General features: G+C 36.8%; 1 protein-coding gene and 1 pseudogene across 2 annotated transcripts; one reads left to right on the forward strand and one right to left on the reverse strand.

The window, feature by feature from the left end:
• LOC143603396 (FIP1[V]-like protein) lies at positions 1–5,782 on the forward strand. The gene is made up of 8 exons (XM_077080198.1): positions 1–714; positions 1,300–1,547; positions 1,620–1,746; positions 1,829–1,897; positions 1,976–2,110; positions 2,774–2,875; positions 2,963–4,171; positions 5,033–5,782. The coding sequence occupies exons 1-8, from the start codon at positions 49–51 to the stop codon at positions 5,522–5,524; spliced, it is 3,048 nt and encodes a 1,015-aa protein (XP_076936313.1). The 5' UTR covers positions 1–48; the 3' UTR covers positions 5,525–5,782.
• A 728-nt stretch (positions 5,783–6,510) lies between these two features.
• Positions 6,511–8,896, reverse strand: LOC143603399 (VAMP-like protein YKT61; annotated as a pseudogene). Its single transcript, XR_013148050.1, has 6 exons — positions 8,697–8,896; positions 8,180–8,277; positions 7,971–8,075; positions 7,441–7,506; positions 6,706–6,792; positions 6,511–6,609 (listed from the first exon to the last, which is right to left on the reverse strand). The product of XR_013148050.1 is annotated as a VAMP-like protein YKT61 (transcript).
• Between the last annotated feature and the right edge of the window lie 2,273 nt (positions 8,897–11,169).

Here is an 11,169-nt window from a genome sequence, read left to right on the forward strand (position 1 = left end):
CGGAATCCAATTTCACCGTTTTTTTTCAAACCCTAACTTAATAATCCAATGGAAGACGATGATGAGTTCGGCGATCTGCACTCAGATGTCCTCCCGCCGGTACGATCATCGCCGTTGCCGGATAGCCGTCCGATTGGCACCGTTAGGGTTCCAAGCGATGAACATGAGATTCTGTACGGCTCAAAATTGGACGAATTGGATGATAAGGATTTGAAATTGGGTTTGAATAAAGGTGTAATTGAAACCCAGAAGGTGTTGCCGTTGGTGGATTCAGGAGTTAGGGTTTTAGATGAAACCCTAATTAGTAAAGACGAGATTTTGGAGGAAAATTTTGGGATTGAAGATGATGGGGAGGTGGGTTTCGTGATTCCGGGGCAATCGGAACCCGGAGCTCGGGTTTTGGAGTGGGGTGATGATGATGATGATAGTGACAGTGAGGATGATTTGCAGATTGTGTTGAATGATGATAACGGTGTCGGGATGATGGGAATGGAAGGCGGTGGAGGGTTGAATGAGGACGGTGATGATGATTTGGTGATTGTTACGGGTGACGTGGATCCGAATTATCAACCGATGGATGAGATGAAAGATTGGGGCGAAGATGTTAATCAGGCGGGCGGTGAAGGCGCTGATGGAAAAGACGACGCGGGTGTACAGAAGATGGGATTTGGCGTTGGCGGTCATGGTTATCATTCATTTCATTCGCAGTTCAAGGTCAGTGATATAGTACAAGGATGATCTTGATTCTTGAGTTCTTGACATGTAAATTGTTGTACTTTAGACTAGTGTTTATTATTTTAGTTAGAAAAAGATGGTAAAGATGGTAAATGTATTTACTTTTTACGTATTATACATGTTATGTTGTTGTACCGACTCCTTTTATTGATCAATGAAATGAAATCTTTTTTTTTTTTGAAGTGAATTGTTTTATACTTTCATGCATTTTAATTCACGCGTCGAGCCAGGGCGGTTTCGAGCTCGGGCTCGAAACTAAACGAGGCAACTTAGCTAGGCTCTAGCTCGATTTTGAAGTTGAATGGTTATGATCGACTCAACGAGCCGAGCCATGACTCAAGCCGAGCCTGGGTCGATTTTGGCTCGGTTACAAAAATGATCCAAATCAGCTCAGGATGTTTCAAATCAACTTTTTATAGCTAGCTTTATTCGAGCTTTTATCAAGCGAGCCACGAGCCCGAGCTTCGAGTTTTTTGAACAGCCCTACATTTTATTGTGTTATAATTTTATACCGATTACCGAGCTTATATAATGATTCTTTTATGGACCAATGTGAACGTGTAGTATGTGAGATTTGGTGCTGCACCTATTCCTGGAGCGGGTGGAGCTCTGGGTCAAGTTCGTCCACCTGGCGGTGCATTACCATTTGCTGGTCGAGGTAGAGGTGAATGGCATCCAGCTGGCATTAATAAAAACGTTCCTCTGAATATGCAAAAAAGTTTTCATCTGGGTTACGGGTTGCAGGGTTGGGGAAACAATGGAGCGGGTCGTGGTTTTGGCAGTGGACTTGATTTTACACTTCCTTCACATAAGTAATGTTTAACTTCTTCGAATGTGTATTTTATTAGTATATAATGAGTTGTGACGTATTATTATCTTCTTAGGACTATATTTGAAGTGGATATCGATGGTTTTGAGGAAAAACCATGGAAGCTTCAAGGTATTGACATGTCAGATTTTTTTAATTTTGGTATGAATGAAGAAAGATGGAAGGAATATTGCAAACAGTTGGTGAGTGACGATACAAAGATTTCCTCCCATTGTATATATTTTTGTGAAATTAAAGTTATATTTTTTATATTTTTGTTTGTAGGAACAACACCGATTGGAGGCTACAATGCAAAGCAAAATTCGCGTCTATGAAAGTGGGAGGACTGAACAGGTATGCAATGTTTATGTGCAGTTCGCAACTCATATATTGTTATTTATTTATTTATTTTTATTGTTTATTGGATTTTAGGAGTATGATCCGGATCTTCCACCAGAGCTCGCAGCAGCAACCGGGCATGACATTCTGTCCGAAAACCATAACATTGTAAAAGTTGACGTGCAGAGTGACTTGGCAATGGGGCCTGCATGCGCTCGGATGCAATTGGTATGCACTAATGTTAAAGTTTGATAATTTGAGACCCTAGGATGTAGGGTGTGCGTGAAACCAAAATAACCGACCCATAACTGAAAGAGCCAACATAACCGAACTGAAATAACCTAACCTGACCCAAAACCAACATTTTGGTTTTGTCTTTTTCAAGAACCAAATTTCGTGTTCCGTTTCTGTTTTGAATGCACCGAAAACTGAAAAACTCGAAGCAAACCGTAAAACCTAACCAAACCCGACGAAAAAACCGAGTTTTGTTATTAAATTAGTGGATTATAATCTTTATTTTACAAAAGTTATTTAATTTATAAAAAAAATAATAAATGGTGTAGCCAAAAAATTTTAGGCCCATATGCGTAATAATCACTTGCAGACTTACTCATTAACTAAGAAAAGAATAAGGCCCAATTTCATTACTTTATGTCATTATTTTTCTTTTTGGACCTAAAATTTGAAGACCAAATGGCAAAACCGAACTTAACTCATTGTGAAAGCCGAAAACCACACAAACTGAACCGACGATTTTTAAAACATCAGAACCCGAATTTTCAGTTTTTGGTTCGGTTCGAGCCGAAATCGACCCATGCACACAGGATGTAACTAATGTTTGTGAAAAAAATGTTGGAAGTCAAACTAATTACTATTTTTTTTTAAATACAGCCAACTGGAAGAGCAATACAGGTGGAAACTAGTTTTAGTGAACGACTTCCGTCTATCGATACGCGCCCCCCACGAATGCGTGATTCTGATGCTATTATTGAGGTGAACAGATAATACAACCCAAACATGACCCATTTCGACCCGTTAGCCAAATTACATAGTTAATGGTTTTCTTTTTTGAACAAACAGATTGTCTTGCAGAGATCTCCATCCCCGGAGCCTAAATCCATTCAAGAAGATGATGCTTCTGAGCATCTTGAAGATGTTTCTTCAAAAGATAATAAAAAAGATGAAATTGGATCGGAAGGTGATCGTTTTGATAAACCTCAAAGTTATAATGATGGCAGGAAACGAGAAGTTACACGCGAACGGGTCCCACACTTTTCAGAAACCGTAGTTGAAGATCATCTTGATTCTAGAAACACGAACATTTATCCTAATAATCAGAATGAAGAGTCAACTGAAAGTGTTGACCATAAACATAGTCGTTCTTCGTCTCGTTTGACCCTTGGCAGTGCCGAGGATGGGAGTTTTGACCAAACCGATGCTATTAAAGAAGACGTGGATGGTAACAAAAATACCCTCAAAGACGAGAGGTCAAAACATAGAATGAAAAAACAAAAACTGATCACTCGGGCCGAACACTCGTCTGTTGAAAGAGGTGATGACCGAGAGGATTCAATTCACAGCATAAGCATTCGAAAACCTGTGAATGAAACCCGGGCCCGTGAAGACCAGTATTCCCATAGAAAGTGGGAGTCAAATCAAGGGTATCGGTCATACCCGAAGCCTGAAAATTATGATAGAAAAAGGTCAAAGGAATCCGAACATCGGTCAAGGAAACCGTTAGAAAATGGTGGCTGGAAGGGTGATCACGATAGAGATATGATTCCTGTTTTTAAAAAGCAAGCCCGTCATCATACCTTTCCCGAGGGTGTGCAGAGTAAACGAGAAGAACCGTATAGAGAAAGTAGCAGTCGGCGAAAACGGGAACGTGAACGCGACCTCGACCGTTACGATAATATGCAAAGAGAGAAAGTAGAAAGACAGAGAGAAAGAGAGGACAAGTCTTGGGTGGGTCATACTCGATTGAAAGAAGATTCTAGAACCTCAAGCAAAGATTGCCCGTTTAAAGAAACAGGTCGGGAGTCGGTAAGTAGGAGGGAAAAGTTTGAAAACGAAACGACTTCCCGACACCGAGGGCGGGAAGATGCATATTTACATGGGAATAAGATTAATAATGAAGAAAGAATATCATCAAGGCATGAAAGTGGATATAGTGGTAGTATGCATAAAGAAACCCTTAAAAAGGATAAAGAAATCGATGGCGCGATTCTCAATTCATTGTCAACTTCTAGAAGGAACCGAGAAGATTATAGCAGACAGAGAAGTGAGCGGGTATGTGTAAATTAGCATATTTTGTTTAGCAGTTGTATTTCATGTAGGGTGTGCACGAAATCATAATAATCATACCGAAATAACTGAATTTAATAAGAAAATTGACAGTTTGTTTTGTGTTTTTTTTTAACCGATTTTCGGTTTCGTTTTGGTTTTGCTATAGCAAAATAACAGAACATAGCCAAACCATAAACGAAATAACTAAAAAAATTGATTCCAAGTAATTTTCAACTTATAAGAAATTAATAAATTGTATAGCCCAAAATTTTAGGTCCAGGAGTGTAATAATCAGTTAATTATTAATAAATAAAAATATTTATGTTCTAATTTTTGGGCCTTTTTCTTTGTCCGAAAGTTTTCCATCCCTGCTGGTAAAACCAAAACCGAACCGAACCCATTGTAAAAAACAAAACCGAGCGCCGAGCGGTTTCAAAAGGCCAAAAACCGAATTTTCTGTTTTTGGTTTGGTTTAACTATAAGAAATTAATAAATTGTATAGCCCAAAATTTTAGGTCCAAGAATGTAATAAATAAAAAGATTTATTTTCAAATTCATTATTTTGGGCCTTTTTTTGTCCTAAAAATTTTCAGCCCTGATGTAAAAACCGAACTGAACCTACTGTAAAAACCGAAACCAAACTGTTTCAAAAAACCAAAAACTTTTGGTTTGGTTTGAGCCCAAAACTGGCCCATGCATGCTCCTAATTTCATGTAATGTTCGTTAATGTTTAGCCCGTTAATCTTGTTTTCTTGCCAAAAAAGAAACGATTACTCTGGACAGATTTGCCCTCAATGGGAACTAACACAATAGATTAATGATGGTTATACCAACTTTATATTATCTTTCACTCTATTTAATTAGGCGAGTTCGAGAGGCAATACCGATCAACGGGCCAATGATCAAAACACAACCCGAAAATCATCCAAAAAGCACAAAGAAAAAGAAACTGCTTCATCAGAGGACGACGACCCACAAGAATCCAAAAAAGGGCGGTCAAAACTCGAGAGATGGACGAGCCACAAAGAGAAAGATTCCAGTCTTGATATAAAAGAAACCGATAAAAAATACAAAGATAACGGCCCTACGGCAAAGCTTCCTGAAGAACCCATTAAACCTCAAGAAACAAAAATCGACGATGCAAAACCGCAGGAAGATAATAAGCATTTGGACACGGTTGAGAAGTTAAAGAAACGAAGCGAGCGGTTTAAACTTCCTATGCCAAGTGAGAAGGAAGCTTTGGCCGTTAAAAAGATAGAAAACGAGCCTTTGGTTTCAGCCCAGCCCGAAACTCGGCTCGAGTCAGAGGTCAAACCCGAGCGGCCCGCTCGGAAACGACGGTGGACCAATGGCTAAGTTTATACATGTGGCTTTGCTTGATATGGTTTATGAAATGTGTAACAATGGTTTTTATACTTTTTTTTTTTTTTTACTTTTGTTGAAAAGTATATGTATATTTCGTGCGGAAAATGTAACGATAATAGTGACTGAAGTTGGCGCGAAAGATGTTATATTAAGTGACATTGTTATAGTTGAGGTGTAGGATATTGTTTAGTTGCAGGTGAAGGATGGATTTATATACAAAGGTATGCTCTAAAATGCATATATGATATGTGTATATATATGTTATAAATCAATCTTTTTTTTACAGGAAGATAATGAAGGTAAATAGTGTTTGTATTATATCATTTCATTATTAAGCTTGAAAGTTTATATGCATTGAGTCTGCATTTGACTTGCTAACAGTTTATTTAGCTTGTTTGGTTTTAATGGGGAAATTTAACGTACAAATTAAATTAACGTGCTAATTGTGAGAATCAAGTAGAATAATCCAAACCCTAGTTTTAACTATATGGCGAGCGTGTTCACACACTTTTTCACATGTGCACTTAGAGTGTTCACGTTCAGGTTTTGATATTTGTTAAAAAAAAATAGTATGTAAACAGTTAAATAAAGAAGGATAAAAGCTAAGTGTGTGAGCAAATAAAGAAGGATAAAAGCTAAGTGTGCGAGCATTAGTGTGAGAAATATGTGTAATGTATACAACACATATGATCCCGAGTTACCAAACAACACACAATCGTACTCGGTAAAATCTCACTAACAAGCTATTGGTAGGGTCTAAGCTATCTATAAGCTAATTGTTCAGTCCGATTCGATACATTTTATACTAAACCGAAAAAAAAAATCAACCACAAAATATAAGTGACATAAAGCGCGCCTTAAAAACCTCTATTCGCCTTATCACCACACTATAAAACAAATAATGTTTTTGAAAATTATTTTCTTGTTACAAGAATATAAATGTCTAAATATAACCATGAAACAATACATAAAAATTAACCTCACAAAAGTTAATATTTTAAAAGAATCATTAGTTCATAACCACTTCACAAAATGGTACAACATTGATTGGATTTCTTTGCTTGCTTGTAGAACATCTGTTTCACAACCAACCAATAAATTTCTGTTATTATCTCCGATTTTCGATAACCATGTGGTATTAATAATATGCAGTTTAACGCGAAAGCACGCACCTGTGAAGCTGCACTTAGATCTGAACTCTTCTCGACTAAACTGTCAAGCTTTTCGCCTCTTTCAAGAACGCTATCAATCGTTTTATGCTGTAAACAACAGTTAGATATCATTTATCACCCCGATAGGCCCGAATTTTATTTTATAATAAATTTATATATTTTTATTTTTTTTTTAAATATATGTTTAAATCCAATTACTCAACTATATTAAGCCCGCTTAAAATTTTAATTGTTTGAACCCAATAAAAAAAACCCTTTTACTTAAGGCCCAAAATTTGTTCGCCTTCGACCCAAATATTTTTAACGATTCTCGGAGACGGCCCTGCATTATATCATATGAACATACGAAAAGTAGGGGTGTGCATGAAACTAAAAAGGCCAAATTGAACTAACTGAATCGAAACAAAAGCCGATGGTTTGGTTTTTTGTTTTTGTAAAAAACGAACCGAACTTATAGATTTTTATTTATGATTTAAAAATTTTAAGTAATTTATAACAGTTTAATATATAGTTTAACCCGAATATATAAACAATCAATTAATTATCAACCAACAAAAAATTTAGGCCCAAACTTTACAAATTTTAGCCAACTTTTTGTTTTGGCCCAAATGTCAAAACTGAAACCGAAAGGTTTTTTAAAAACTCAAAAGCCGACATCTCAGTTTTTGGTTCGGTTTTAGCCCAAAACCAACTTGCACACCCCTAACGAAAACTACAAAATGAATAGATGCTTACAAGGATAATCTTGGTTTCATCCAACTCCCTCTGAATCTTCAACAGCTTGTCCGCTTGAGCGGGATCCTGCACGTCGAAAAAATAATCAAGATCATATAATAACCACGTCGAGTTAGAACATTAGAACAATAAAACCAGTGTTGTAAAAGTCGGATTCCAAGGTCCTCGGACATCAACCTTGCCGCTTTTTCCCAACTCGACCACCATTACTTGCCAAGGTCCAACTCGGTCAAAAGTCGGGGTACTTAGGATTACTCGGCCTCCAATGTCAACTCGGCCACCAATTTATTTATTTATTTTTTTGTTTTTTTAGTAAAATATTAAAAATAACAACAAAACATGAATTTTTTTAATTATGATTTTTTTTCATATGAATTATACTTATTTTGACGTGAATTATGCTTGTCTTAACATATATATATATATATATATATATATATATATATATAATATCCAATAATTATTTTATGTTATATTTATCATGTCCGTGTACAAGCCTAGCGAGTTTTACAACACAGAATAAAACATACCTGAAACTTGCTTAAAGCATCATTAAGATACGGCCATTGATCGGTTTTATCCGCTTGTATACTCTTCCATGAATCACCATGTTTCTTCTGATATTCATCTATTACCTGATCAATATTTATAGTCAGATCATATGATCTTTGTTTACTTGTTAAGGTTTTGTTATGATATAATGATATGAATATATGAATATATGGTTATGTGAACTCACTTGGTTTAGCACAGAGAATGCACTTCTAACTGGATAATGATCATCCATGAAGCCCACAACACATAGCCCATTTCTGTTATATGAATGCACCTTATATTCTGCCACCAAAATTATATATGCAATTAGCTTAATGTGCAAAACACATTATATGTCTACAGGGGTGCAAATGAGCCTAGCCGCTAGCCAGCTACTCAAGATCAGATCAATAAAAGCTTGAAACGAGCTGTGCCTGAGCCTCAAATAAAGCTCATTTTGTTAATGATCCCAAGCTCGAGCCTTGTATGCAAGGCTCGTTTTGGCTTGTCAAGCCTTCACTAACCTAAAGTATTTCTAAGTTTTAACTCCTTAGGATATCTATAAGTAATTTCACACTGTATGGTAGAGCTCGACCCGAGCTTATTCTCATTTAAGGTTTTTATCAAAATATATAAAAACTACAAAAAACATAAAAAATAAATAAATAAATAATAAACAAGCCGAGCCCCTAGTTAAATTCGATGAGATGGAAAGCACCTACCTTCGTGTTGGACGGTATGGCGTTGATCAGGCGGGGTGCGTTTAGCGACGGTCCTACCGACGAAAACAATAAATTGTCGGACGGTGACTCTGAAAATACCCAAAATGACTCACATCCGTGGCATTCGCCAATATCACCGGATCAGCCCCGGCAGATGGTAGCGGGTGGCATTTCAACACAGCTAACGCTGTGATCTTCATTCTTTCCTATACAAAAGCTTTTATAAAAAATGTAAATTTGCGACAACAACAACTGTTTTAATTTGCGACGAGTATTCGTTCGATTCAGAAAAATTGTATTTAACCTTTTTATGATCAAACCTTTTTATGAACAAACCATCAGAATCAGATGGGTGTTTTGAGATTGAATTTGGAAGGTGACGTGAATCGGAAACAATGGCTACCGAATTTTGAGATCGTGTTAATGTGTGTTTCGTCGTTAATTTATTTATAGCTGTTACGTTAAGTTATGAAATGGGACATTATTTATGCTTTAAATTTAGAAAAAAGGTAATGCTTTGTGTAGGAAAAAATATTTTATAATTTTTTTAATAGCGTTTGGAGCCGGACAATACCTGAGTGAGACTTCCTAGGAAGATATACTCGAAACGCACCCATCACCACTTGCGAAAACCTACGGGATCTCGACCCTTTGTCACGGCTATTGTAGCACGTGTGTCGCCCAGGGCATAAGGGGCACGATGACTTGAAGTCATCCTCATCTTCCTCCGGCTTATCATTGGTAGTCTATTCTGGGTTCCATACTTAGGAAATCCATCTTGAGTGGGGTTTTGAACCCGAGACCTGAAGAATCTAAATTCTCAAGCCTTACGATCAATTGCTTTATAAAAATTTTTTATTTTATTTTTTATTGTAATGGTTATTATAATAACTTTTGTTAGAATTTACGATCGATTTCTTATGACTCGGATGACATCCATACAACTCATATAAAGCTATACGAGTCCAAAGACAATACAACTTCAACTTTTTTATATTTATGGATTGAAAAACTAGTTTCCCAGCTACTAGCTTAGAATAACTATTTATCCAAGTTATGTTTATACTTATATATTTTTCTAATGGCTAGTTTAAAACGGTTATTTTTTCAAGTTATGTTTATGCTCGTTTTATTCAATGTTTAATTCTAGCGTCAAGTCAAACTAACTAAGAAATCTTGTATCGTGTCAAATAGTTATAGTAATCGACTAATCGTTTATCAAATCAACTAATTGTCGAAATAACGTATCACGTCAATTAATTTTCATCACGCAAACCGAAGAGAGTCTTGCACGGCCCCAAATAATTTTGCTTTTATACAAGTCATATACCCATATGACTAGTATAAAAGCCCGATCAATGGCATGCTGGCATATTCTAGACGCTTTCAAGTACTAAAAAAGACAACTCGTATAAAAGGGGTATGCAAAACTGGGAAGGGTGTTTGAAATTTGAAAATCCGTTATAAAACCGTAAATACCAGTTGGTAGGGGTACCAGTTGGTTCATATTGTATCCTATCAAAACATAGTTACCAATTCAACCTAAAAATTTCCATAAAAACCAGTCGAGCTCGACCCGAACCCCTAGTTAAACCGATACAAGTCCATTAATCAGTGTTGTAAAAATCGCTAATCGCTAGTCGGGCGGTAGGGTGGGGACTAGCGATTAATCAGATTAATCGGGATTAATCGGATCAAACTTTAATGCATAATTTTCAATTTTATATATACATGCACACATTTTTGTATGTAATTTTCAGTTTTATACCTACATAAACACAGTTTGGCCTGAAATATGCTGGAATCTTGCTGGAAACCGCTGATTTTGGTTGAAATCTCGCGTGGAAACCGCTGATTACGGTCGAAATCTCGCCGGAAATCGCTAATTTTGGTCGGAATCTCGCCAGTAACCGCCTAATTTTGGCCATATTTGATCATTAGCCTATTAGCCCAAAATTAATCAGTGAAGTAGAGACTAGCGATTAATCGACGCCTAATCGAGATTTTTACAACACTACCTTTAATTGAAAACCTTATTGGTCATGATTAGAGGTGTAGAAAACCGGTTTGGTCAACAGCTGGTCAAAACCGGTTTGACTCAAACCGATCCGGTTTATAAACCGGTTTAGAAGCAAGATAGGTCGGCCTGGTCGCGTCGGTTCGGTTGGGTTTATAAACCGGTTTTAACCGGTTTTCCTCAAATCGGTTCGGTTTTAAAACCGGTTTGGTAGATCCTAAGGACCGATCCTGAAACTGGTGGTTTGGGAACCGGTTTGGGTGAAACTGGTTTTAAAACCAAACCAGTTCGGTTCGATTTTCCTAAAACCGGTCCCATACCTGTTTTTTTTACACCTCTAGTTAGGCATGTAAACGAACCGAACGTTTGGTGAACTTTCGTGAACCGTTCGGCGGGAAGTTCGTTTATGTTCGTTTATTTAATAAACGATACGAACATAAACAAAAAATTTGTGTT

This window comes from Bidens hawaiensis, unplaced genomic scaffold, assembly GCF_021521415.1.
Source record: "Bidens hawaiensis isolate Kalapana, Puna unplaced genomic scaffold, B.hawaiensis_p1.1 tig00061513_1, whole genome shotgun sequence".
Taxonomy (NCBI): Eukaryota; Viridiplantae; Streptophyta; class Magnoliopsida; order Asterales; family Asteraceae; genus Bidens; species Bidens hawaiensis.